The following is a 27,997-nucleotide window of genomic DNA, read 5'->3' as shown; positions in this document are numbered from 1 at the left end:
GGCGGCGGACCTCAGAGGCCTGGTAGGGAGTCAGAACGCCAACTGAGTGTCAGCGAATGTGTCCTCCCTCACTCAGTCACTTGTCTGCCCCTTGAGGATTGTTTGGGGAGTATTGTAATCCAAGTTTGCTTATTTTTACCTAAACTCATTTCAGGAGGAAATCTTCTGTTGGGGCCTTCAGTGGAAAACGGGATCACTTACCTTTAGTATAAGGTAATTGTAAAAGTAAGAACAACGAATATAAAAAGTTCAGTTCAAACTAGACAGGGACTCCTGCCGAAGGTTTGGGCCCAGAGGGGCCCTCTCTGCTTGTTAGAACCTCAAGGTTCACACGTATTCGGGGAGGGGGTCAGTGTCGTCATAGTGCCAAACTCCCTTCATGTTCTCTGGAAGACTCGAGGGGACCTGGGGAGGGACTGACACTTGCTACTTTGCGCAGGGTCTGTGAACCCCCACAACCTCCTGACCACGCTGAGCCTGGTGCCCGGCCCCGGGCAGAAGCTGAGCTGAGCAGCCGACAGATGGGGCGTGCGGGATGACAGAGCGTGGGGTCCGCTGGACCCTCTGCCAGCAGGTGGCTTCACTTTAGGATCTTGTGTTTTCTGAAAGACTGTCACACTGGAATTTGCAGGAACACGGACAGGGACTGCGCTGTTCTAGAACGGACTGAGAGGACGGCGGCCTTGGCAAGAAAGGTTGGAGTGTGCCCCCGGGGGTTCCGTGGGTGGTGGTGGGGGCACAGGTGGGGAGCCTTCAGCTGCATCTGAGCCCACACTTCCCCTCTGGGCACGCTTCGTGGGGCGTGTACTTCTCAGTTAAAGATCTGCTTCCTGCCTCGTCTTTCTCCTTGGTTGTTTCTTCCTGTCTGCATATCGAGGCCCCCTCATGTGCAGGCAGGCTCCCCTCGAATGCCTGCAGAGCCCTGGCTACCTCTTGGCTTCAGCACCCAGACTCCCAGCTGCAGAGTGGCCTCAGGGTGGCCTGGCCTGGAGCGGCCTGTGTGCCGAGGGGCCCTTGCAGAGTCTTCTCATTGTGGGTGACCTGGGGACAGGCACAGGTGACCCACATTTTGTGCCCAGAGATGGGAACTACCTATGTTGTCCACTGTCCACCCACAGTGTGGCAGGAGAGGGCAGTCGCTGAATGGAACTGGGGCCCCTGGGCATCGGGAGGGACTGGGGCTCTCCGAGGCCCTTCCTGCTGTACATGTACGTAGTGCTGTTCCTGCGATGTCTCCTGTGGGAGTCCCCAAGCTTCCTGGGCCAGAGCCCCAGGAGGGTAGGGTCTGTGACCTGTTGTCACAGCCCACCCAGCCCTGCCCAGGTGTGCGGGGGACGTTCTGAAAACGTTGAAGGCGTGCCTGGGTGGATGAGAGGGCCTGCCATCACAGGAGGGCTGCTTGACTTGGGGCGCAGCCCCCGTGCCTTGGGGGAACGGCCTCTCCCCTCTTTCCCGCTCTCCAAGTCCTGCCCATGCATCCAGGACCCCCGTTCTATGAAATCCTGACTCCTCCTCCGTCTCTGCCCCCAGGTCATGGTTCTGCTCTTCACTGTCACTTGGCTCCTGCTGGGTTCCCGTCCCACTCTGGCCCTCTGGGGGCTGCTTCCTGCCGCCAGCTGTGGGAGGCTCATAGTGCAAGTCAGACCTCCTCCTGCTCCTGCCTCCAGGGCCCTTGGTGAAAAACCAACCTCCCCACCAGGCCTCTGAGGTCCCTCCTTGGGCTCCTCCTCATCCTCCTGGGTGGCAGTCGGGAGTGTGGATGCAGCACCCCAGACCACCTGCATGTACCCCGCTCCCGCTCTACTGGCCGGCTTTGTGACTCCTCTTCCTCATCCATCAGCTGTGGGTGGTGGAAAGACCTGCCTCACAGGTGGCTCCGAGGGCAGAGGAGTCTAGACAGGAGGGCCCTGCTGGGCACAGGGCTGGTGCCCCCTAGGTGTCCCCTGCTGCCCTGGTTTCTCTCCCAGCTGCCCCAAGCCTCCCAGCCACTCTGTCCTTATGTCATGTCCTAGAACTTGTCAGACTGTTTTGCACGGTTGCTCCTCCTGCTCCTTGGCCGAGAACACTTGTTCCTGGCTTGTCACTTGGTCAGTCCATTGTCCTTTGGGTCTCAGGTTAAATGTCACCTCCTCTAAGCTGCCCCCTTTGACACCTCGTTTAAAGTGGGTCCCCCAATCCCACATTCTCTGTCGCAACCCACAGTGGTTTTGTTTGCTGGTGTGTGGTTTGCTGGGGCCAGAATTTGCCCATCTGGAGGGTGGCAGCTTTGCTGGCTGTTTCCTCCACCATTAGGGCCTAGAGCAGAGGCTGCCGGTGACGCCCCGTGGGGTACAGCGAAAAAAGGATGGAAGGCGCGCATGCTCACACGCTCAGACAGGGAACCGTGGTGTGAGGGGCAGTATCACCGACCCTGCATCCCGACCCTGCTTTTCCTGTCTGAGGGTTTTTCTGAATTTATAAGGTCCGATCTCCACCCCGTGTGGCAGACCCCCTGCTGAGGGACTGGCTCACAGAGCACAGTGCGGTGTTGGGAATGAGATGCGTGGGGGTGGGGGCTGAGAGGAGTGTCCAGATGACCTCAGCTGTCATATCCCCCGTCCCTTGGTCCCCTCGCCTGTAAAGTGGGACTGGTGAGAGTTAGCAGCTATCTGGACACGGCGGGGAAGGTTCAAGCAAGCGGTCCTACATAACGGTGGCGGTGCCTGGCACCTGGTGTTTGCTCTGTAAGCAGGAACTGCTGGGATGATACTGATGAAGGTGACAGTGACAGTGATCGTTATAATGCTTTGTTGTTGGTTTCAAAATGCTGAGTCAGTGAGGAGCGAGTAAGCGCACAGGGAATGCCTGCCAGCGAAAGGAGGTGTGTTCAGACTCGGGGGCTGCACTGAAGCTGAGATGTGCCGAGGTGCTGGCGGGGCACCTCCCTCCCGGAGTGTGGGCATGGCCCCGGCGGCTCAGAGAGGGTCTCCCAGTGATGCATGCCACACCCTCTGTGAGCAGGACCTGCTTTACAACTTCAGTCTGTCACAAAATGATCCTTTAATGTGGAGAGAAATGCTGTGACCCTTATATCTTAAGGGGCAGGATGGGAGTGGGTGGGTACCTGGGACAATCCTCACCTGGTTGCCACCTGCTGCACACACTTCCCGGGTGGGTGGTGGACCAGGTCACCTGTGAGCGCCACTGTTTCCATGCAGCTCACAGGGGCTTCAAGAGTCACGGAATCCTGTGGTCAGACAGAAGTCTCCCTTGGAGTCTTTCAGTGTCTGGCTAGGTGTATCAGGGGGAAGGTGTTGCTTTGTGGCTGTTGCTGTGTCTGATGCCAGGCGCTGGCTGGTCTCCCCTTTGTGACAACTGAACAGCGTCAGGCTCGGAGCCCTTGAAGGGTGTGGTGTCTGCCAGAATGTAATTACATTGACTTGTTACCACCGTGCTTATTTTGTGGTCACTTAGCATTTCTGGAAATTGATTCTGACATTTTTATGAAAGAGGTATAAAGTTTTTAACCAATAAATTGACTTAAGTGCATAAAGTCAGTTGAACTAAAGTATAACGTATCATGCAGCTGCTTGTGTACATGTTACAAAAATCAGGAAAGTGGTACATGATTCTTGACAGGTGTGCAGAGGGCTCTTTGTGAGGCAGGGTGGGGAGGGGGAGGGGGATGGGAGCCTGGGGTTCACTGGGGCTGTGGGACCCCTTCCCTATGTTTGCTGGTGGGACAGCATGAAGAAGCCACAGGAACACGCTCGTCTTAGCCCTGGGGAGGCGTGCTTTGCTCTGTCTTTTGGATTCTGAGGCTGGCTTAACTTGATCGTGTTTGTCTTTTCACCAGGGCTGCTAGGAAGCTTGGTGTCCAACTTTCAGTCAGCCCGCCGACTTCCGCACAGACCCTGACGCATGTGCTGCGTGTGTACTTAAGCTGTGGAGTCATGCATTTCTTTCCTCCACTTGTTTATTCTCTGACCTTTCCTTGACTTTTTTTTATTAATGCCAGGAGCATTTTTGTGAGCTACCTTACCCCCATTTTGGAGCAGGGCGGGGGTCGCGAATGAGTGCTGAGTGAATGGAGAATGAGGAGACTGTCCGCAAACCGACGTTGGGGCAGCTTCGTGACTGCAGATACTGGGGAGTGATCAGAACGCCATGGGGCGCGAGCCTTTGTTCTCTGAAGCTGGGCTGGGTGACGCCAAGGGTGTTCTGAGCGCTGATTTCTGTTATTTGGTTGTGCTCATATCTCAGGCCTGTGTTTAAGATACAACATAGATTTCTCCAAGGCACATATTTGCATTCTGTGTGGGCTGAGGTGCCTGGCTTCATTCTCTCTATATATACCCACACCATCCAGGGTATTTTTAAACGCATGTCTTAAGAGCCAACTCTGCGGGGCTCAGGCTCACCACGGCACCAGGAGAGTTCGAAGGGCTGACAACAGAGACGAGAGTCCTTGGGGCCACCACTCTGATCGCTGCCTGTGTGCCGGCCCCCAGCAGGCAGACCTTGGGCCCTGGTGATGGTCCTCAGGGCTGTTGACTGGCCAGAAGGCCAAATCCACTGGAGGACAGGCAGGTTGGAGGCCAGGCTGGGGGACAACTGGGCCAGGAGGCAGTGGGTTTGTCAAATGGGAGAGCAGGGCAGACACAGGCAGCGGGGGCTGGCGAGATTGTTGAGTCCTGGTTGGTTGGTTCCCCCCCACCCCCACGCTTGTCTGGGGATCTTTCAGAGTTTCGTGGAGGTTCCCCAAGGGCCCAGTCAGAATTGACTGGCCACACCACGTGCTCCAGCCTGAGTGTTCCACCCCCATCTCCTCTCATCTGCCGTGTCTGGGCAGCCGGACTCTGCACTGGTTTGCAGTTGCCACTTACCTGGTGAAAGTAGCTGGAAAACCCTGCAGTCACCCAGCCCCTCCCTCGACACTGGGGGAAACTGAGGCTCAGAAGGGCACTGAGAGCACGCACTCATCCCTTGCAGTGTCCCCTGGGGGTGACAGCACTTTCCACCTGACCGCTGAACCTGGAAGCTTGGGGTTCTGCTGCCTCCACCACTTCCCTCCTTGCCCTGCACCCCTGCAGTGTACTACGTCCTACAGACCCCACCCCTGGGCGCCCACCTCTCCACCTCCACCACCAGCAGGTCCAGGTTCCCTGGGCCCTACGCTGGGAGGGTGTAGCCGCAACCTGACCCACCCCCTCTGCCTCCAGCAGCCCCACCTAATTGGTGGGTAATTGGTTACCCTTTCTGGTAACCAATAAATAAATTACCCTTTCTGCTGGGTAATTGGAGCGTTCTTCTCAAAACCTCAAATCTCATCAGGGCGGCAGCATTTGTCCGCTCCCTCCTGTGTTCTCGTCTTGCCTGAAATTCCTTGGGGGCCACTTGTGACTTGTAAGATGAGAAACACCCCACTTCCTCCTCAGGCCGGCCTAGCCTGGCACCCCCCCCCCCAGCACCCCTTAGCCCTTCCAGCCTTGGGCCCTTGCCACAGGTTAGAATCTGCGCTGGACCTCGAACTTGTGGCCTTTTCCCACTGCAGCAGGTATGGATCAGGTCTTTCCCAGGTGGGTCCTGCCGGCCCTTCCAGGTTCAAGCATCACTTCTCACCAGGCCCCGTGACATCCTATCCTCCTGGTCCTTTGGGACACCCCACACTGTTGCTGTCTGCCTTGGGGTCCTGGGTGGCTCTGGCACTCACCCGCAGGGGCTGTGGGCTCCTTGAGAGCCCAGCTCACCCACTCCAGGCCCCTGCGTCTGGGCCTTCAGCACAGCACCCTCCCAGGGTGCAGCCAGTCCGGGTGGGGGTATGCAGGTGGAGCCTCAAGGCTATGTGAGGACCATGGCTTCCTGTTTGGAGATCCAAGCAGGAAATGGCCTTTTTCTCCTTCTTGGGTCACTGAAGCCTCTTGTTGTGGGGGAGCTTCGGATCCAGGGTCCCTTCCCTGGTCCATCATGCCAGAGCTCCATCTTCGGTTGCCATCAGGGTCTCTGAGCCAGTATCTTTAATGACCGCTGTGGACCTTGTGACTTGCTATGGGTCATGTGGCCAGAGGCCACCAGTGAGGCTCCCATAGTCACAGTTTGGTTCAACTAGCTGGCTGTACGGTGGGAGGACGGGGGGCTCTTGGCAGCGTCCCAGGAACAAGGGCTGGGAGGGGCTTCTTCTGGGGTCAGGGCATGAGCTGGATGATTCCAGAAGGAACAAGAGAAGTGAAAGCTGGAACTGGATTGGATATTGCCAGAAAGGGGGCCCTTCCACAACGGGGTATCTCAGTGGTCTTTGCTGGGGGGACAAATTGGGGTCAGGACGTTGTGGGTAAGAAAACCGGACTTGCTCCCATGAGGGGGTCCTTTGCAGTGTCCATCTGGCCTTGCCATGTGTCCTGGCAGAGCCTGGTCTCTCCCTGTCAGACACCCGATTAGGGTGTGAGCAGGTGTGGCTCTCACCTCGCTCCCTCTGTCGCTCATTCCTCTCTCCCCTGCCCGCCCTCCGCCCCACCTCCCGCAACTCTGTATGCTCACATGTGAGGAGCTTTGCTCTTCCCGGAGGCAGGAGTTGCAAATATTTTTTCTTGGTTTGCTGTTAGTCTTTCAACTTTGCCTGCAGTGTATTTTGTCATTTTTACATATTTTGACATGCAGTGAAATTGTTGTTTTTACGTATGTGAGTTTATCAAGATGTTCTTTCCTCAATGGCTTCTGAGTTTCATGTCATAGTTAGAAAGGCCTTCTCTCCTTCAAGATTACTTTCTCAGTTCTTTTACTCTTCATGCTTTCATTTCTTTTAAATGTTGAAGGCTTTGATGAATCTGGAATTTTTTGGGTGTTGAATGTAGTGGTCAGATCCAACCTGCTTTTACTCCGGTTTCCTGCCGATTGTCCCGTCTCCATTTAGGGAGCAAGCCCGCCTTCTCTGGGTTTTCACAGCCTTCTATATAAACACGTTAAATCCCGTGTGAGTGCAGATTTGTGTTGGGACCCTCCTTTTTGAAATCTGTTTATGTTGCATCAAACCCATGTTTTTAAATTACCACTGTTTTATGTTGTAGTAACAAAGAAGTTTGTTCTCCTCATCCCTTATTCCTTCTTCCTTTTCTGTTTTTTTTTTTTTTTTTTTTTTTTCACTCGAATGCTAGCTTATCTACTGTATGTCTTCCTAGCGTCTGGTGACTTTGGCAGGATTTTAATCATAGGAATTTCTGGATTTCAATCTGGAAGGATGCTCAGAGAGCCTTCTCTCTGTTCCATTTTCTAGAGAGTACAGTGATTTTATCAAAGTGGCGCTGTGAGCTGGTGGTGGTGACAAACCAGGAATCCCCCACATTCCTTCCCCGCCCCCCAGATCCCCGCTCCTCAGCCAGAGCCGCCAGCTCTGAAGCTGTTCTTCCCACTGCCAAGGAGGCGTTTAATCAACACGTGACCTGGTGTACTCCCTGTGATTCAAGTTTGATCTTTTAAGTCAAAGCACCTCCTTCTGCAGTGTTGCTTTTAGAGGAAAGGTGGGAGCTGGGAAATTCGGCCCGGATTTCCACTTTGCTATTATGTTCTGAGTAAAGCTACAACGCAGCCAACACCGCTTCTTTGTTTCAGTGTCGGAAGGAAGCTCTATGAGAGGGGTTGGCTCCACTGAACTTGGGAGGAAATCTTACAAGGACCCGGGGCTTGGTGCTGAGCAAGCAAGTGATTGGCATGAAATCCAGTCTGAGGAACAAAGGCCTTACGAGTGTTTGCCCAGCAGGTCCATGGGAGTGGAATCGCAACGGAGAGAACTGGGTGAGAATCAGAAGGTCACCCCTGGTCCAGCTCCGGAGCTGTCCTGAGTGTGCTGGCCCTGAGTGAGCATCGGCTGATAATAGCTTCTGGCCAACTGCCCGGTGATGATTTTGACTGTCCCTTGCTGCAGGCCAGGCTGGGTGGCCTGGTCATGAGTCTGCCCTGGTCTCCGTGACCTCTAGGAGGGACGGCAGGCTAAAAGGGATGCTGCTGATGCTTGCAACTCACATTTCGGACTGTGGTGCCTGGTGCCCTTCCCTGCACTCGCCACAGATTAACCCTTAGCCCCCAACAGCCCTTTGCAGGAGGTGCTGTTTTTATCTCCGTTTTACGGACGAGAAAACAGCTCCATAGAGGGGATGACAGTCACCCATTGCCCACAGCTTCCCTCTAGGACGTAGACAAGTGACAGCAGAAACATGAGACACAAGCCCACTACGCAGAGCCCAGCGCTGCAGACGTCCTGGTCGGCTCGTCACACACTGTCCCCACACACACGTTCTCCAGTGCGCACGTGCCAGTTCCGTGAGCACAGTCGGAATCACGCTCTTCATGCCAAAGCCTTTGTGTTGAACCCGACGCTACTTTGTGAGCGTTTTTGTACGACTGTCTCACCAAGCAAACATCACTGGGGCCGGTGTTCTTCGTTTTCCCTCTTGAACTCAGTTTCTGTGTAGAAAACAGGGGTGATTGTGACGTCTGCATCTGAGGGGGTGTTTGTTTTTTTGTTTGCACTGACCTGGGAATGGTTGGATGCCCTTGACCCTGCTCTGTAACCATCAGCTCTTAAGTTTTCATACAGGTGCGTGTATTTCAGAAGGGCAGTGTGCTAGGTTACTGGGAAGGCCATTCGCAGAAAGAAGTGCTTCGAATGCTTTGGTGCCACCAGAAGACAAAATTATGTTGGGGGTCAAAGCGGGGCCTTCTTTTGGATCCCCAAAGTGTTCCGTGTGACTGGGGCTGGCAGGAAACCAGCCGATGGGCTGCCTGACTGAACATGCCACCGGTTCCCAGGGCCCCTGAAGAGCGGCACCAGCATCAGTGGAGAGCTGCTCCCAGACGCCACCTTCCTGGGGGCTGGTGTGTCTCTGGGGTGGGGGGCCACCCACTCTTCCACATGGCTGCGTGTGGCGGGGGTCCACTTGTGCGGGTGGGTTGTGTTCCCTTGTCTCGCCAGGGTGCTTTTCCTGCCGCGGCGGAGTTGCGCATTTATGGGCAGGGTGTTTGTGTGCTGGCCCTCCTGGCTTTGAGGGGCCCAGCAGCGACGTGGTGACTACTAAGGAGCTGCCACTGCCCTGGCTCAGCGGTGCCTGGCTGCCTGGGCGGCTGCCCACAGAGACTGCAAGCCAACAGCTTTTGAAGAGGGCTGGCCAGCATTCGGTCACTAGGGGTTGACGGGACACTCAGCTGTCCTTGAGGATGCCTGGCTGTGCTTGTGGGCAACCTCACAGGCCACTGAGTTCTCTCCCAGCCGCATTCTTTCCCTGAGTCAACACTGGGACGTGGGAGCATGTCAGGCTTTCCCGCTGCTTGGTCTCCGGTTCACCAGGTGGAGGAATGCTGAATCTGTTGGCAGTAAATGCAGTAAAATGACCCAGAATGGAGGAGAGGGTCCTGGGTCCCATCCCAGGTGTTCAGGCAGAGGGGGGTGGAGGGGCTGGGTAACAAACGCGGTGAGTGACAGCACAGTTACAAGGACTGTCGCTGGGGCCTGGGAGGTTAGTGCGGCCTGGTTCTCAGGTTATGAAGCGGAGGCTCTGAGAGTTGGGGTCGAGGGCCCAGCAGGCTTCTCCAGATGCAGCTACCAGGGATGCTGCATGGGGGTCCCTGTGGGTAGCTTCCTGGCAGTCTCCTCAGTGTGTGATGTCACGCTTCATTCATTGCGGCAGGAGCCCCAGTTCAGGAACCTCAGGGACCCGCCATGATGTCATTGCAAGACGAAAAGGTGTGCTCTTTTCCTGGTGGCCCTGGCTGCCTCTGTCCCTGTCCTTACAGACAAAGGCTCTTGCAGATATCGGTGGTGGGTGAGAGGACTTTGGGAGCCAGAGACGTGGCTCTACCCCACTCCACCCTGTCTTAGCCAGGGCATGACTGCTGAGTCCCCCACGCTGCCTCGGCCTCAGGTGGTGGCCATTGCTGTCAGGGACCCACCAGGACCGGGAACGTCATCATCCAGCATTGAGGCCAAAGAGGAGCGAAGGTTAGAAGGAAGAGGGCGGGGGGGAAGGCAGGACACTTTTTACCCAAGAAGTTTCCAAGAAAAATTTGAATTAGATGCCCTGGCCAGGTTCTCAGTGGGTTGGAGTGCAGTCCTGTGCACCATAGGGTCATGGGTTCGATTCCCAGTCAGGACACTCACCTAGGTTTCAAGTTCAATCCCCAGTTGGGATGTATTCAGGAGGCAGTTGATCAATGTGTCTCTCTCCCTCCTCCCTCCCTCCCTTCTCACTCTGAAATCAAACATATTCTCAGATGAGGACTTGATTTTTTTTTTTAACTTGACAATATCAAGTGTTGGCAAAAATGTGGGGCAACAGCTTCATACCTTACAGATGTGAGTTAGCCATTTGCAATTCAGGTAACATTGGAAGGGTGCCGGCTGCCCACGCCCATTTCCAGGCAGGTGGAAGTGGGCACGGAGGCACATGCTGGGTGATCGTTACAAGCAGGGTGTCGTGTGTGCTCATGGACGACCGCACATGGCCTGATTGGCCATCGGTGAGGGCCCAGGTGGTACGTCCCTACCTTGGGACACTGTCCCATGGTTGAAAGCAGTGAACTGAATCTCTATGGCAAGAGCAGATTGTAGCAGTGTGTGCAGTGTGATAGCGTGTTTGCATACCTGAACCCCCAGTTAAGTCATGTCACACTCATCCTGCGAGTGTGGAGTGAGGAAGGGCAGGAGGGGGAGTGTGAGCGAGCACCCGAGAGGGACCGGGCTGGGCAGACAGGTGCCACCCCCTGGGGTGTTGGAGTTTGCCCTGTTTGTTACCAGTGCTTCATCTTACACATAGCACATGTATCATTACACCCCCGCCCCCCAGGCATGCAGCAGCCTTACCCACTGCCTGCTTGGTGTAATATACCTTCCCCTATGCTGTTTTTAATTTTCAAAAACTATTCTGAAATTTGAGAAATATCTTTAAAAGTGATGTATTTGGGGAGGAGCATAGAGGGAGATGGAAAAGGCTAGACAGCTGCCGATTCATATTTTAAGGTCAAGGTCTGCTCTGACTTAACCTCCTGGAGAACGTTTCATTAATTGCCTGGCGTGTGCTGGGCCCAAGGAGCTGTCCGTGGTGCTAGTTCATACACTACTGGCGTACAAATGGATCCTCTAATGGAGTAAGTCTTGGACAATGTTTTTTTCCTTGTGTGTTTGGTAAGAGTTAAATTGTCACACTCCAGCCCATCTAAGCTGTGGGATGTTGCGAGCAGAGCCACGGCGCCTGGGCCTAAGTCCATGCAGAAATGCAACTGTCCCAGGTTACGCTTGTGTTCCTGCTGGTCCAAAGTTTCCCAAGGCCACGTCTGAGTTATGAAAACAAATTCCTGGGGCATTATGTAGAAAGAGATGCCCCTCCTTCTTTTATATGGGCCCTAAGGACTCCAAGAACAGAGAAGCATCTCAAACCAAGTCTGGGAAGGATGGGGGCTTCGCCCAGGGGCTGCCGTCCGTACCTGTCCCCAGCGCTGGGGTTTGCCAGGACACAGCAGGGCTTCCTGTGTTCTCTTAGGTCTTGGGACCAGCATGGTGTCCTCTAAATTCAGGGCCAAGAGGGGCAGGGAACGTGGCCCCCAAGGCAGTGACTTCAAATCTAGAAGTCACTGGTTGCTGAGGATCTCGGAGCCCTCAGCCCCTCCTCATGATCTGAGAAGGCCACTCCTCCACCCCCAGCGCCCCATGTGCTGTTACCAAGTGCTGTTACCCGTGCTGTTCTGGTTCTGCTGGCTCCTGTCTCCTTCTCGTTAGGGCTCCTCTCCCAGTCTCTGGAGGGAGCCAGCTATTACATTTGTTCTGGCGAATGTTTTTCCCCCCATCCTTACATTTATTAAAAAAAAATTTGAATGGATAATTCACGCCTGTGGTGAATAATTAAGCAGTGTGAGAAGGTGCACATTGCCAACGTGAAAGATGTACTTCTATTGGACGGTGGAAAGTCTCTCCTAGCCCTATTCTACAGTTGGCCATCTCTCTGTCCCTGAGGCAGCTTCTGCTGAGAGTCCCTGTTTCGTGACTCCCTGCAGATGTTTACCTCCTGTACACACATGTGGTTGTGCCTGTGTGCCCCACTTTGACTGATGGGGGCCTTCTGCGCACGCTGGTGCACACCTTTTATCACTTGCCAAGATTTCTTGCGGGTCATTCCCAGTCAGTGCATGTTGGCTTCCTCATCCTTTCTCGGCACCTGGCAGCCTAAGGAAAGCATGTTGCAAAGCATTCTTCTGTGTTGCCCTGTTGGGGGGACTGAGGGTTCCAAATGTGTCAGTAAGATCGGCTCTCCCGTGAATGAGGTTTTACCCGTGTAGGCGTCTTTATTCTCTGGTTCAGGTTTATTTGAAACATATGCTTTGATGGATGTAACTGCTGAGTCAAAAGGTAGGTGCAATTTGAGTCTGAGTAGATGTAAACAATTGACCTAAAACTGTTTTACACCGATTTATAATCACACAGAAATTAGTTAGGACACCTTTTCTGGACCCCTCACCAAGCTGGGTCATTACAAATTTTTAAAAATGTGTCAACAAGAGTAGTGCTTGAAAGCAGAAGTCATTTGGGGTTTAGATTAAAGCCACATTTGCGGCTGAAATGATGTCTTTCATTTGCTTCAAAGTGCTGCAGCAGGGCAAGGCCGCTGAGAGCACAGTAAAGAGACCGGCCCGCCCTGGAGTGCCAGCAGCTGGGTGCTGGGTCCCGGCGCGCCATGGTTTCTGACCCCGTTTGCTTAGAAGTGTTACGTTTCCTTGTATTTTAAAAACAGGCCTTTTCAAGTCTGATGCGCAACAGTTTCACCACGGGACCCACACCATAGAAGTGTGGGCAGTTAATTACGATACATTTTAACCTTGCTGCTCACATTTAGTGCCAGCTCATGGAGTGGCAGGCAGCAGACAAGGGCCTTGCTCGGTCACCTCCCTCCCCTCCTGGAGGCTCCCTGTGAGGTTGGGAAGTGATAGTTTTATTTCCTTTTCACAGATGAGAAAACCAAGGTTTAGAGAAACAAAGTAGGTGGCAGAACCAGGGAACCCAGACATCGAACAAAGGGTCCCACTGCCTCTGACTGATTGCCCTTTTGCCTGGTGGCTGCCCCCGAGTGCCCCCCCGTCTACTGGGCTCTGGGCACTGGTCACCCTGGGTGTCTAGTTAGTAGACGGGCCCTGGTGGGATTTAGAAAGACCAGGACAGATCCAAATGGATTATACAAACTATCAAATTAACTTAAAAAAAATTTTATGTTTGGAATAGTTTTAAGGTTTACAAAAAACACTTGCAGAAAGCGTAGAGCTCCCATAAACATCTCCCCCAGCCAGTTTCTCCTGAGTAACACCTCGCGTAGTGCGCTACTTCTGACGGAACGCCGCGGGTGACGTGAGGGCTTGTGCTCGACGTGCGTTCACTGGGTCTTGATGAACATAGCATCATGTGTCCACCTTGCGGTCTCACACAGGCCGGTGTCACTGCCCCGAGAGTCCTGTGAGCACCCTTATTGGTCCCTCCTCCGTTCCTCTCTCCAAACCCCTGGCAGCTGCCTGTCGTTTCACTGTAGTTCCGCCTTTTCCAGGATGTCATGTGGTCGAAATCGTCTAGAGTGAAGCCTTTTCAGACTGACTGCACGGCCATACGCCTTTTTCTCATGTCCTCCTGCATGTCGAGAGCTCACTTTTTCTTGTCACTGAAAAATAATAATCCATTATCTAGAGGCATCGCAGCTTGCCCCCTTACCTGTTCAAGGACTTCGCATCCTAAAAATCGGTTGCTTATGATTTTTGGCATGTGGCCTCTTTATGTTTTCAAAGGGGTTAGAGTTCACATGGAGATTTCACTGAACCTGGAACATCACCCTGGCGTTCCCATGACCGGAGCTGCTGCCTCCCCCACCTCCCGTCCCCCCACCTGGCTTTGTCTAGTCTGTCTCCCCCCTTCCCTCGTGGCTGCTCCAGCTTCTTCAGTTCTCCCGAAGAATACCCTGGGTCCTGTATTCAGCACCTGTGTGTGCTCCACCTTCCCGCCTTCCAGAAAGCTCTTAACCCAAGTCTCCTTGCCCAGGTTGCAACTCAAGCGACACCTCCTCTGAAAAGCCCTCCTTGACCCCTTTCCAGGAAGATGCCCCCAGCCACAGACTCCTGTTCTGATTTCCTTTACCGCGTTTTCACTCCTTGAAACAATCCCGTCTGCTTATTTGTCATCCGTTCCCCACAGAGGGAGGGACCGCAGCTGGCCACATCCCCTAGCCCTCGAATGAGACACCTGGGGTCCACATGGTGCAGAGGCCCACAGACTGACTGTGGGGTGAAGTAATTAGTGATCACCCTGATGACCTCACCTCTGTGCTTGGTCACATTCATCCACAAGGAAAGAGACAAGAGCGCAGCGTCGGTGACGTGTGCTGTGCCACGGGCAGCTTGGGTGGGACCAGGACGTGTGTCCATCCCCCTCTCCCTCCCTATGGAACAGAACAAACAGGTCACAAGGATCAGTTTCAAAGGGATCCTTTTTTAAAGGCTCTGTGTCTTTTTTCTTCCCGTCTGTCTGTCTCACCTTTGAAAGTGTCTCTGTCCTCTAATCCCGAGGGGCAGATCAGCGCCCTAGGTAGGTAGGTTTGTTTTGAACTGGTCTTGAAATTTACTGACAAAATTTGTGTCTTCTTGTTGATACTTGGCATGAATGGCCTTTTCCTGGTGTAGTGAATTATCCACAGTTGGGACACTTTGAAGGTATTTTTATGAGGATGTTTAGTCATGTGGGATCAATCACTTGTTTGTGAGGCATGCATTTGTTTTCAGTCCAAGCCTTTTGAAAGGTCATTTAGATTTTCCAAGTGCAGTAGATGGACCTTCGTCTCGGGTTCTTTCTCCTCGTCCAGTCCTGCTGTTAACAAAGGAAGTGATCTGCAGGGAGAGAAGACTTGGGTGGCGCCCAGGCAGGCCAGGAGAAGGGTCGCTTCTGGGAGGTGCTTGCGTCTCTCCCCATGTCCCAGGTGGGAAGTGGTGAAGGTTTTAACCAAAGTCTCATTTCCAATGATGAAAATAGGACAAGTGAACGATGGAAACATTTTCACATAAATGTAAGGAAGAAAATTGCTACCCAGAGTTCTTCAAATGTCATTAGCCTTGTGTCTTTTCTTCGTGTGTGTGTGTGTGTGTGTGTGTGTGTGTGTGTGTGTGTGTGTGAGTGATATCCTGTTAAGACTGTAAACTCCAGCCCGCAGACCCCCACCTGTCTCGTTCACGCCCCCCTGTGCCCACCCCGGGAAGACGCCCAGGGCCATGTAACGGAATGGACTAGTTGGGCGTGCTGGCGTCCTATCTTTCAGAGCAAAATGTTGTTCAGTTCTGTGTTTAGTTTTACGTCCTGCTTTTTTCTTTTAAATTCCTCATTTTCAAAAGATTTCTTTGAAAATACAGTTCTTAACAGCGGAAGTCTTTCAGTTGTGTGAAAAGTGTTGTTGGACACCCGCCGCAGACCAGGGTCTTTGAGACCACGCTCACTGTTGCCTCGCAGTCCGTCTTCAGGAGTGGGGTTCTGGGGTGGACGGGCACCGGCTGTTTTAGGCTTTTATACATTTCTGCCAACCAACTCTTCAGAGAGAAGGTGCCCAGCCTGGATCTCATCAGCAAAGAATAAAGTGACTCCTCAGTGTATCCCCCCTTAAGAGCAGTGTTGGGGTACCGATGAAGTCTTGTTGTTTATGTTGCAAATATTTTCTCCACTGAGTAGCACCCTGTGTTTTTAAATGGTGTCTTTCCATGTTTAGAAGTTTTAAAAAGTGTCAGGCCACATGTGCTAGTGTTTTCCCTTGAGGCTTTGTTAATTGCTTTTATACTTAGAAGGGCATCCCCGTCAGCAGGCCAGATACACAAGCTGCCCACTAGTGCTTTCCAGTTTGTTTCTCGGTTTCTTTTCTTTACCTTTGTCCTGAGTTAGGTCAGAGACTCAGTCCCATCCCGTAAATAGTCCAGTGCCACTGTTTTGAAATGCGTGTTTCACAGTACACGTGCTTCTCTTGTTTATACTTAGTTGTTCTTCTGGACTTTCATTTATCTGGGTCTGTCCTTTCAGTAACTACAGGTTTGTTACATATTTATCTAGTCTTCCTCAGTACGCACTTGTATATTATGTGTTAATTATGATTTTACATCATTACGAGGAAATGATACAGCGAGGCTCCAGAACTGTAGCATGTTTGAAATATTTATTCCTCCTGGGCCCTTCTGAGCACACGGACTGTCTTTCCTGAGGCTTCTGTGAATGTGGGTGTGGTGACGATGGCCTGCTGACCCCAGCCAGCTGGCCCTCCCTGAGCAGAGGACAGCGGCCCGCTTCCCAGAAGCTGGTGCTCCTTGGGCTCCTGCCTGGATACCATCAGCGTTACTGGCTGTCCTGCCCGGGCTGGAAAGGCAGTGGAGCCATTTCCCCAGAGCTGCTAATTGGGGGAAGAAGCGTTTGTTCTGCTGTGCCTGTTCCAGGCTTGTTTTGGCTTAGAATGCGGGCGCACAGTCAAGCACACACAGATAGCCAGACCAACGAGAGGCCCTTCTGTTTGGGAACCCAGGCTGGACAGACAGGGGACCATCCCTGCCTGGCTCCTGGGCCTAGCTCTTGAGTGTGTCGGTGTTGATCTGGAGAGCCTTTTCCTGGGCGCTTCCCCCAGAGCTGCCTCCTGTTTTCTTCCCATGAAGCACGCGGGATCTTTGCGTGTCTGGTCACAGGTGCGGGGATGAGTCTGAGTGGCGAGTGTGAAAGCAGAGGCTCTGATGGGTTCGCAGAACCGCGTCCAGGGTGTCGCGTGGACGCTGTGTCCAGCCCGTGGCACAGGCCACATGCACAGGAATCTCCTCCGCAGTTTGCCCTGCATCTGGGTTGGTTCCCACTCCCAGCAGACTCCCCACAAGGCAGCACATGGCTGTGAAGGGCCCAAGGCTCTCACTCCCAGAGCCCAGGCGTCCTCATGTGGGAAAGCACACGTCAGTCCCACCTGAGTCTCAATGGGCCTGGAGCCAGTCACTGTGGCCAGTGATGGTGACACTCTGATTTGGTGAGGCTTGGGGTCACGTGTCTAGATGCAGGGTCATGGTGGGGGGGGCAGCGGGGCGGGACATGAGTCAGGATTAGTGGGGTTCATGCTGCTGTAACAACCTGAACATTCAAGGGGCCCACAACCGTGACCTTCATGCCTCTCTGATTCCATGTGTTGATGAAGGGACAGCAAAAGGACCCTGTGTATCACAGCCAGCTTGGCAGAGGCTGCACCCTGTCACGTGCCTCCAGGGCCCTGGAGGCAGGAAACAGGAACACGGAGAACTGCGCCATGGCTCCTGAAGTGCCCTCCCAGAGTGGCACGTGTCCCTTCACTCAGTCACTTGGTCAAAGCAAGTCACCTGTACAAGCTGACTTCAGCAAGGTGGGGGTGTGACTTCTGTCCCCAGGATAGGCACTGAGCATCTGTGAACAATGCTAGTCTGAGATAAGCTGGACTGCCAGTCCCCAAATACTTAGTTCCTCCCCTTCCCAAGGAGTCAACCCTGAATGCCAGTCAGTGACAGCCCGCAGCACTTTGTCCAGGGCCTGTGCCGTGACTCATCTCTACGTCGAGTCCCCACGTGACTCCTGAGGTTCAGAGACTCAGGACAGCCTTGTGAACCCTTGACTTTCTGGGCTCATTCCAGAGGGACAGAGGGACGGGGGGTCTGCATGGTGCTCCCCACACCCATTAGCTCTGTTACTAAGGGCAGAGCGTAGTGCGTTGCTGTCGCCTTGGAGGCTGGAGCCCAGTGCTTTCTCCTGCCCAGCTTTCCCATCTGGTCCCATCGGGAAGGGGGATGCTAGTGCTGTGTTGGTGGCGGAGTTCCAGCAGGAACTGAGCCCCAGGGTCTGTGGGCCCACCTGCCTGGACCATCTGCAAGGTGCTTGAAGGTGGCAGAAAGAAAGGCCAGGTGCGGCCTGATGACACCCGTGTTACTTGGGTTGGGGTGTGAGGATGTAGGAAAAAGCCTCCCCCAAACAACCCCAGCCACGCTCTCGTCTTTGTTTTGTTAGACACACACGAAGGTCTGGGAATGACCCCCGTCGGGCGGGCCTGCACAGGACCGGCGTTTCTGCAGGGCAGCAACAGCGGATGTGGGCAGTTTCAGGGGTCCTCGCTAACACAACACGCTTACTTGAACCAGAGGAGCACGCACATTTGCACTTTACACAGCCGGTGGTTTAAAAAGCATGTTGGCGTCCTTCGTCTGTGTTTCTGTCATGTGCTACAAGCAGTTGTTTGTGGTGAAGTCACCATATTTGGCCTGTCCTGCCTCCTGTCATCACCAGAGAGCCCCTTCCACCCCGAAAGTGACAGGGATCTTGTTGCTCATGAGGGCCACTCCTCCTCTAGATAAGACCCCGTCATGTCCTGTGGAAACGTAACATGTCAAAGTGCAGTGCAGGAGGGCTTCTTTTTAATCAATTAGTTGTTAGCTCTCAGTAATGCCAGATGAAAAAATTACTAAGGGGCCTCCCTAAGGTGCCGTCGGGCAAACTGCACGCTGGGGTGAACTTCGCTTTCTTCTCGTCTTTAAAGGGCAGTTCATTGATGTCCAACCCCAGGTGGGTGGTGGGCTCAGCAAGCTTGGGTATCAAGTCTAGTTTTGCTCACCTGCATCACCCCAGCACCCTGCACAGAGCAGCGGGTTGTCTTAGTTCGGGGTTTTTGCCAGGTGACCCCGGGCTGAGAGTTAGAGGGCAAGTAACTCATAAAAAAGTGCTCCCGGGAAGAACTGGTGGCAGACTAGGGAAGGGGCAGGGGCCAGGGTGAGGCTGCAGGGGGCAACTGCAGTCTGGTCCTCAGGGGACTCGGGGTGTGAGCAGCCCCTCAGACTTTGTCCCACATGGAGGCCAGGGCTGGGCTCTGTTGTGCCATGTCGGTCGCCAGCTCAGGCCAGCGTCCTGTGCTGGCTACAGGTCAGCACACATCCCACATTCTGCCTGGGCCTCCTGATCCTGCCTTGCAGGACAGGCCACCACCTCATCCAGAGTTTGCAGTTTCTGACAAGCTCTGACCTGACAGCAACCTTTAGTCATCAGTAACACTGGTGCATGCACGCAGTGGTCGCAGGAGCCCCATTTACACTTCCCACAGCCAGGTGCTGCGAGACGGGCCACACTTCCAGACCCCTAACTTGAGGCTGGTTTCAAAGTCGGCACACTGCACGAGACTTGTTTTTTTCTGGTTCATTCAAATCTGCATGACTCATGGTCCTGATGTATGCATGGGTCATTGTGTGGCATCCTGACCAGCTCCTTGGACCCCTGAGTCCTAGTTCTGCAAAGGGCTGGGGCGAAGTGTGGGAGGGAAGCCTCCAGGCCTGGACGCTGCAGTGGGTGCTGAACCCCAACAGCAGGGGGGCCTTTAGGGATGTTGCGAGCGACAGATTCCACCTACAGGGCCAGGTCCCCCAGGACCGGCCCTTGGCACCGGCAGGGATTGTTCCCATAAAGTGCACGGTGGAGACTCGCCGGCGTGCGGGGTTGTGTCCACCTCAGTCTTTGCTTCTGTGACAATCACCAGAGGAGCCAGGGCCAGGACAGGGCCTGTCACTCCAAAGCAAGCAGCCACGATGGCAACCGCAGGCCCTCAAGCCTGATGCCCTTTGCTCTGTGGTGTGGGTTATCAGTGAGCAGCCCCGAACCAGCTCCTGAGGGGCCAGGAGAAGGCAGAGCCAGGTGAAGTGTTGGGCGATCCAGTGTCACACAGCCTGAGAAACGTGCCCTGTTCTGGGAGCTCCATCAGTCCTAGGCCAGCCCAGACTCACTCCCCGTGCATGGGGGCTGAGACATGAGTACAGAAGAATTGACAGTGCCCCTTCCTTTGAGCTCTCAGACACCTGCCAAACCCTGGCTAGGCCCACCTGGACTCTTGTCTTAGAGCCTGGGGACCCGGTCACATGGGATGCTTTTGGTCTCTGCTCTCCTGGTCAGATAGCCAAGACGGATGTTAAAGTGATGAACACACAAGTCGCCAGCTAATTATAAACTGCCCTGAAGACTAGGGTGGAGAAAAAAATAACAGGAAACCTAACAGATGGGCATGGAGGATAGGACTGCAAAGGATGAATAGGAGTTTGTCAAGGAAAAGTGTTACCTCCAGAGGGATTGGCATGGGAGGGAGCTTGGTGAGTCAGGAGCAGAACAGAAACAGAATTGGAGCATGGGGGAGGGACATGGTGTGAAATACGCTTAAGAAAGCCGAGATCAGGACTCTGGGGTCACAGGGGGGCTCTGCGTCTAATCCTGACAGCCACTGTGGCATCAAGCATGGCAGTGGTGCCAGGCCCTGCTGCGCGGTGGGGCAGGGTTAGCAGCTGCAGAATGGGTGGGGAGACGCTGGCCGGGGCCCCCAGTTAACATGGGCATGGGTGTGAAAGTGAATCAGGGCGAGAGACTGCTCCTTCTCTCCCTCGCTCTGTTGGAGTGTCCGCTGGCCCTTTCTCCCTGAAGACGTTTCTGAAGGGACCATGTGAGGCAGGAGCTGGCCAGCGAGGGCCCACGGACCACACCCACCTACCACTGGCTTCTGTGAAATAAAAAGCATTCAAGTGCAGCCCTGTCTCCCCGCTGCAGCTTCAGAGCAGGGAGGTTGTGTGGCAGAGGCTGCGTGGCCAGCAGAGTCTAAGGTGTTTGCTATTGGGCCCTTTCCAGGAAACATCCACCTATTTCTGATGGAAGCAAACCAAATGTGGGACACCTTTTGAAAATCCAAATCTGTTGGCTCAGAGTCCTCCCAGCAGTTTAGATGTGTTTAATTCCTCTGAAAAATGCTAAAGTATGCATATTTAAAAAAACTGACATTTGTCCTTAAGCCCTGACTCACACATCATAGAAGAACCTCACCTCGCTGTTAGCTTCGGAAAGTCAGTCCGGGATGCGGCTTTGCAGCTGACGAGTGGCACCGGCTGGTCTGAGCGGGCGCCACTCCCTGACGTCTCCAGACGTGCTGTTTACGGCTTATCTGCGCTCGGAAAACACTCATTTCTCTCCCCTGTCAAATAGGATCTTTAGAAGAATGTCTCCAAAAACAGCTTTTCATCTTTGCAAAGTCCGAGTGTCTTGCAAAGCATTTTTGTAAGAATTTCCACACGTGCAAATACTTAGTGCCCTCCCAAGGCTCGTAACAGCGAAGGGCCAGGACGAGGCCGGGGCGCAGCCGCCTCTCCAGGTTCCGCCTGCACCTTCCCCGACCCCGGACCTGTCATGCTGCACTCCCGCACCGCTGCCCAGACCCCCTGATGCACTGTGCCAAGCTCCTTCTCTCTGGGAGAGCTGGCCATGTGTCTGGCAGGCACCGGGGACCGTTGGCAGAACTATGGGGTTGATATGAAACAGATGGGCCTTCTAGGGAACCGCGCTGTTTTTTCCACTGTACGTGTGAGGAAAAAGAGCCACTTTAATAACGTCTTGATTTTTCTGCTGGTGTCCGGGGCGTGCATGACACCGTTATCCAGGCCCAGTGTCAAGTGTCCTTGCTGTGGAAGGGCCTCAGACAGCTGGAAGGGGCCTAGAGATTCGGGAAATTTTGAATCCCAACCTCTGCTAAGATCTTACAGTCCTGTTGTCTTTGGAATACAGGTACTGGGGAGGAGACTTCTCTATCCCAAACTGCAGGCCGTTGCCAGCACTTGACAGGAGCAGGCTCACCCTGCTTCATGTCGGGCATGTGCTCCTCCTCCACCCGACGGCGTTTGTGCAGTGGTTGCTGTGTGGCGCCAAGGCATGAGGAGGGTGGCCTGGCCCGTCTGTTTTGGAAAGGCTGGCTCGACGGTTGCACAGGAGTGCTCACCACAGGACCCGCCAGAGCCTTGGCTGTGGTAGTAGCTGGTGGGACCCTTCAGGGAAGGCTTTTCATGTAGATAGTGTTTTCCACCCACAAAGCATCTCCCATGCTAGGGCTCCAGGGAACACGCTCTGGGAACTACTGGCACCAAGCTCAGATGGTGTACATTGGCTCAGGGAGCCTGGTCGCCAGCTGTATATTTCGCCCGTGGGCTCCTTGCCCTTCGCAGGCACTTCCCGGCTGTGACACGCAGTGGAGAAGGTCTTGCTGCCTCCTGGGGCTGTTTGTGCACTCCGAAGCACTTGGGGGCCCTGCCGGGGCTCTCAACAGCCTGCACCCCCGTGTCGGCAGGACCGGACTCACAGCAGTCTGGGGCCTGGAGCCCGTGAAGCTTAGCCAGGCTCTTGTGTCTATGTTTCTCCTCTACATTTCCCAGCACCGTGACACATGAACAGGGAAATGAGAGAGGTGCCGTCTGTATTAAGAGCTGCTTAGGTGGCAGCCGAAGGAGGTGAAGGGTGGGCCAGTGTAGGAAGTACAATTCTGCCTGTGAGGAGCACGGTGGTGACCCTTGGTAACCACTGACCTGCATTGGAGTTTTGTTTCACTTTTTGTATCTCAGGATCAGTCTTGTTCATTCATTCATTCCAGCCCTCGGTCCTTGCTCCACGTGCCAAGCGTGGTGCTGGGAGCCAGAGGAGGAGGGGGTGGTGCTGCTCAGGTCCTGGTCCTCGCTCTGCCCCAGGACGGTGGCAGCATTTCCATCAGGGCCATCATCGGTCATGGGTTCTGATGGAGCTGCTCTCAGAACTGCCAGAAAGAGCCCGCTGAGGTCCTGGGAAGGCCTCCACCGCCCCTGAGAGTCCTCTCCCTTCAGAGAAGTCAACCCTTTTTCTGTCTCCCTCCCTCCCTGCTCCACGCCCCAGACACCAGTTCCTTTGTCCACGATGAGCAGTGTGTCTGTGGTCTCCCTCCCTCCTGGCCAATTTGCACCTTTCATTCAACTCCTGCTGGGTCCCCAAGGCCCAGCTCCAGTAGCCCAACCACAGGAGCCTGCTTGGAGTTTTTGAAACCAGATGTGCTGCCTCTGCAGTTATAATCCTCTGTCTGGCTTCTTCCTGGTTATTCCTTGCGCCATGGTTTTCTCTGTGGTCAGCAGGGTATGTCTGGTACTGCTTCATTCCGCCTCAGGCCTGGCCTGGAGCTCTGTCCTCAGAAGATGGTGACTAGTGCCAGGCGGATTCCTTGGGGCAGGGCCGGGCTCATGGAAGAAGTAGCGCTGTGCTCTGGGGTCCCACATCCCAGCCTCTGGTTTGCCTCTGGCTTAGCTTGTGCCACATTTGGAAGTTACCACCTTATTTTCTGCCTGTTCTGAAGCAGGTGAGCTTTGCACAGGAGCCTTAGAGCAGGGCTGGCGCCCAGCGGGCCTCCACCGACGCTTGATGAACGAGCTTGTGAATGAATGAATGAGGCAAGCAAAAGCCATGGTCCAGCACTGTCTGAATCAGACGGTGCCTGTCTTCCTCAGAGGCCGGCCAGTCAGCGTGCAGCACCCGGCACCTGACTTCACGCCCCAGTGAGGGTGGGGCTTTCCTTTTACTGTGTTTTAGGGCAAAGGTGTCCTGGTGATGTGGAAGGAGAAGACGGGGATGGGCCAGTGGACAAGCGTCACTGAGGGGTGGACTTTGGAACCACATGTGCGGGGCCACATCCTGGCTGCAGCCCTGGCAGCTCCGCATCCCAGATTCACAGGTTGGGCAGGTGCCTGCTGGAGCCCTTCCTGGGTGCAGGGTATCAGTAAAGATGCCAGGGACTCAGTGCTGGACAAGGCAGCCACAGTGTCTGTGCTCATGGGGCAAATGTCCACTCCAGCAGGGAAGACAGATGATGACAATAAACCATATACCCCGGGACGACACCTGGGAGCGGAGCGGTATCCTCACTGCCTTGTTCTGGAATGTGCTTGACATACGTCAGGGTTTGACGTACGGGTTTGCAGGACCCATCGATGAGGGGTGGGAGGCAGGGTTTAGTACTGGGGGCAAGTGCACAGCCTGCCCTGAGCCTGGGGGGCTGGGCGGGGCTGGAGCCCATGCCTTCAGCTCCAGGGGTGTCATGTCAGCAGGGCGCCGCCTGCCCCATCCCTCACTTGGGAGCCTGGGAGGCCCCGCCTGCCCTGCCCCTGTGTGCTGAGCCGCCTCATACACGTGAGGAAACTGTTTCATTAATGAAGCGCTAATGTCTCACAGGTGGCTTCGCACATTATGTCACCCGGAGGGCAGAGCAACCTGCTAATGTGCTGGCACCTCGGCTCCTCCCAGGGTGGGAAGGGGGTTCCTCTGCAGCTCCAGGCTCAGAGCTCCACAGGCTGGAGCTGGAGGGAGGCTGGCAGGCACACCCAGTCCACCCTTCTCTGCGGATGCATGCGTTGGGGTGCCTGCATGCCCACTCATGTACATACCCATTCACTCGTGTAGGTACACACCCACCCACGTTGAAGGTGTACACGCATGCATGTTCACACTCAGTCACCCCCGAGGGTATGGGGGCCACTCCATGCCCACAGGACCCATGCCCACCTCTTGGTCACTCAGACCCCCACGTACACAGTTGGTGACACGTTCGTGCCGTTGAGGTGTTTATACATAATCCCTTCACCAAAGGGCACAGCCTCTCTCCTGAAGTTTCTGTTCCTAGGTCGCATGTCATAGTGTTCAGAGGCCCTCACTGGCCTGGCTCTGGGCCTGAGCCACCCGGGGACGTAAGGGGAGGGGCTTCGCTCTCCTTTGGCCTCTGAAGGTTGTTGCCCCTGGGCTTGGGGGTCTTTGCTCCCCATGAGAGCAGCCCCGAGGGGTCATTCAGACTGCACATGCTGCCCATTCAGGGTGTGAACAAATCAGCCTTTCTATACTGACAGTACCCCAGAGCTCCTTGCTGTGTTTTGAATCAAGTTCAAGCTTCTGCCTGCCTCCCAGCCACATCCATGGTCCTCACCCACTGTATTCTTTCTCCGAGCCCTTGATCTCCCCCTTCCTTTCTCTCGTGACCTGGGTCACGGTCTTAGCAATGCAGGTAGCAAATAGGGTGGGATTTGTGGTCTGACCTGTCGTTTATTCTGTGTGCTGTTCCTTTTTTCTTTGGCTGCCAGGAAGCTCAGAGCCACATGTGGGCTCTCCTCTGCCACCCACATGAGGTCTCTAGCCCAAGATGCTGCAGCCCCGTCCAGAACCCCATCCAGATTTCCCCGATGTTGACTTTGTCCTGTGGGGCATGCGTGTTTCTCGTAATGGCCCCCCACCCTCCATGGAGCCCTGTGAGGGGTGAAGCAGGAATGCTGTGGCAGCACCCCATCATCCCCAGACTCACCTCTGCGGGCCTTCGTCTTGTCAGACGAGCCCCGAGGCTTGGGGAGACCAGGCTAGTTCTTGGCAAATGGTATCCCAAATGCCTCTAGGACAGCCAGCTTCCCTGGGAACAGGTGGCATTGGCCGTGCCGCTCCATCTGGCATCCATGGGCACAGGAAGGAAAGGCGAGGGTATCGGGGTAAACTGCCTAGGGAAGGGAGGACTGGCCTCATCCCGCACGCCAGGCGTGGAGCTGGGTGATGAGGGCAGGAGGGATCCTGACTGGCCCCTATGGGTATCCCTGGCTCGGTCACTCCCTCACGTGCCCCCCCCCCCCCCACACACACACACTGGGTGCCGGGTGTCAGGGTTGCAGTGGGAAGCAAGTAGGGAATGTTGCTGCCTCGGTGTCTTCCTGGTTGCTGAGTCTCCAGGGACAATTTCTGAGCTAAGACACCCCCTGCTCATCCTGGATGAGAAAGCCTCTGTCCAGGGCTTCCTCCGTGGGCTGCCTGTGGCCCCAGTCCCCGCGCACACCGCTCGTGCCTGAGAGCGAGCGAGCAGGCAGACCTCCTGGCTGGCCTGGGTCCATCCTGGCTCGTGACTCATGTCTTGGTGTCCCCTCACTGCATCTTGACCTGGGTGACAAATCTATGTGGTCACCCTAGAAGCAGCTTAGAGTTGCAGAGCCATCTCTGGAGTCAGGCTGCCTGAGGTTGCCCCTCACCTCAGCGTTCCTTGCTCGGTGATAGTTAACAAAACGGCTCACTGCCCACCGTGCCCATCTGTAACGTGGACGTGATGGCAGCGTCTGCCCTGGAGACCCACTCTGAGGGCGAAGCAGCACCTCCTGGAGGTGTGGGTCACAGGCCCCTGACCCCTCCGACTGCAAGTGGCCACCTTCGTCTGCATGATGCTGGGGGTGTCGATCTGAGAGCCTGTAGGGGACTCGGGTCCCCTCACTGCCCCTGCCCAGGAGGGGTTTGGGGTGTCACTTGGGCATTTGTGTCTGAACTGTGGCCCCAGCTCTGGCCGTCGGGTAGGGGTCAGGAGAGTTGGCAGACCACACTGCCCCATTTTATACGGGTCTGCACCTCACCATTTTGTTCGTCACATTTTTTCCGTTCTCGCTGAAAAAAAAAAAAGTACACCTCACATATGTCCTGTGGGAAGCCCACGCCACCCTCTTTCTTGGGACTGCAGCAGGCAGGGCATCCCCTTCCTTGGGGGCCCCACTGACATTTCCCTGGTGTGCCAGCAGGTGCATGCATCCGGCCCCGCCCACCTGCGACACGTGCTGTGTGTTCTGTGTGCTGACTGTCCCACCCAGCGACTCACCCCAGCTGGGCTTCCGTCTGCTCACCTGCGTTGTCCTTGTTTCCCACCACTTGTGCCACGCACAGCGGTCACGCATTGAGAGGACGGTGACCCTGCAGTGCCCTGTCGATGGGTGAGCAGGTTGCTGCCAGTCTCCTGGGGGCGCACCTGTGCTGTGTACTTCCTTGGACCCTGTCTCTCTGCACCCCACAGAGTTTAAAATGGCCTTGTTTTCTGAACAAGGAAGGAATCCAAAGTGGCTTCACTCCGCTCAGGGACTTATTCTGCAGCTGCCCACTGAGGGGCATGGCCAGGTGTGTGCCCTGGCACTGAGCAGGGGTTGGGGGTGGGGGGCCCACATCGAGCTCCCTTAGGAGCAGAGGGCCAGGGGCTGGACCTTATCTGGACAGGAAAGGACAGGTTCGTGGAGGAAGGCAGGCTCTGTGGAGCAGCTGAAGTTTGCAGGGCACAGGTAGGGGGTGTGGCATGTGCAAAGGTGCTGGGGTGGGAGGGACTTCTCAGAATTCAGTTTCTTCAGACGGCGTGACTGAGGGTAAGGCTGGGCGAGGGCCTCTAATGGGCTAGAGGGGGTTCACAGGAGGGAACTGCAGCCACCCACTCACGAGCTGGTACGTGGCCCCTGTAGGTGCACCTGACTGCACAAGCCTCTGAGGGCCTCTTGCGCCCCAGGCTCTGGAGAACCAGGGTGGCTCCTCAGGGAGTGGTGCAGGGTGGGTGGTCATTTGAGTCATCCTCGGTTTCCGTCCTGCAGATGAGATGGACCCCGCCCCCCCAGCACGCTCGGAATATCTGGTCTCAGGGACACGAACGCCCCCCGTGAGGAGGAACAGCAAGCTGGCCACCCTGGGCAGGATCTTCAAACCCTGGAAATGGAGGAAAAAGAAAAATGAGAAACTGAAGCAGACAACGTCCGGTGAGCATGAGGGCGAGGCCGTGGTGTGTCTGTGGCCAGCACTGTCTTCCTGGCCCGCACCAGAGGGCAGGCTGCACTCAGTGGCCTGTGGCAGCCAGGAGCTTGCTCAGCCACCTCAGTTCAGGTTCACCTCCTTCCCTAGGGCCCTGCCAGGTCCCACCTACCTGGCCAAGACAGGTCAGCACCCAGACCCTAAGGGCACACATGTCACCTGGGACCCCGTCAAAGAGGTAGGGCCACCTGCACTGAGACCCTGGCTTCTTACAAGCTCTCCTGGCCAACCCCACTCGAGTCACAAGCCCCCTGCCCCCATGTGAGAGCCCACTTTTCTGGTGCTGGGCCCTGGGGCCCAAAGAGCAGCTGGTGATGTGGAGGGTCAGGCCTCAGGTCTGAGCTCTTCTTAAAGGGGCTCCAGCCAGGGACCCTGCATCCCCACGCCCGCCCTCGGAGGACCCCAAGGGACCCCCCACTCACCTCTGGCCGTTTCCTTACATCTGGCTGTCCCAGCTCTGGGGGAAGTTGGGTTGCGCCCCTCGCAGTCCGTGCTGGGAACTGACCGTTAGGCTGAACAGTAGGGGACTCATGGTGACAGCAGTGAACT

The 27,997-nt window shown here is 55.2% G+C and overlaps 1 protein-coding gene across 5 annotated transcripts in view; it reads left to right on the top strand.

Moving 5' to 3' along the window:
• PHACTR3 (phosphatase and actin regulator 3) overlaps positions 1–27,997 on the top strand; it is a 129,156-nt gene that overhangs the window by 52,335 nt on the left and 48,824 nt on the right. For all 5 annotated transcript variants that reach the window (XM_045194687.3, XM_053927390.2, XM_045194685.3 and 2 more), the window contains exon 2: positions 27,235–27,396. In XM_045194687.3, coding sequence (XP_045050622.2) covers positions 27,235–27,396 — 162 coding nt within the window. The remainder of the gene's footprint in view (positions 1–27,234; positions 27,397–27,997) is intronic.

The sequence above is a fragment of the Desmodus rotundus genome, chromosome 6 (genome assembly GCF_022682495.2).
Source record: "Desmodus rotundus isolate HL8 chromosome 6, HLdesRot8A.1, whole genome shotgun sequence".
Lineage (NCBI taxonomy): Eukaryota > Metazoa > Chordata > Mammalia > Chiroptera > Phyllostomidae > Desmodus > Desmodus rotundus.
This window is presented reverse-complemented; position numbering and strand designations above follow the sequence as displayed.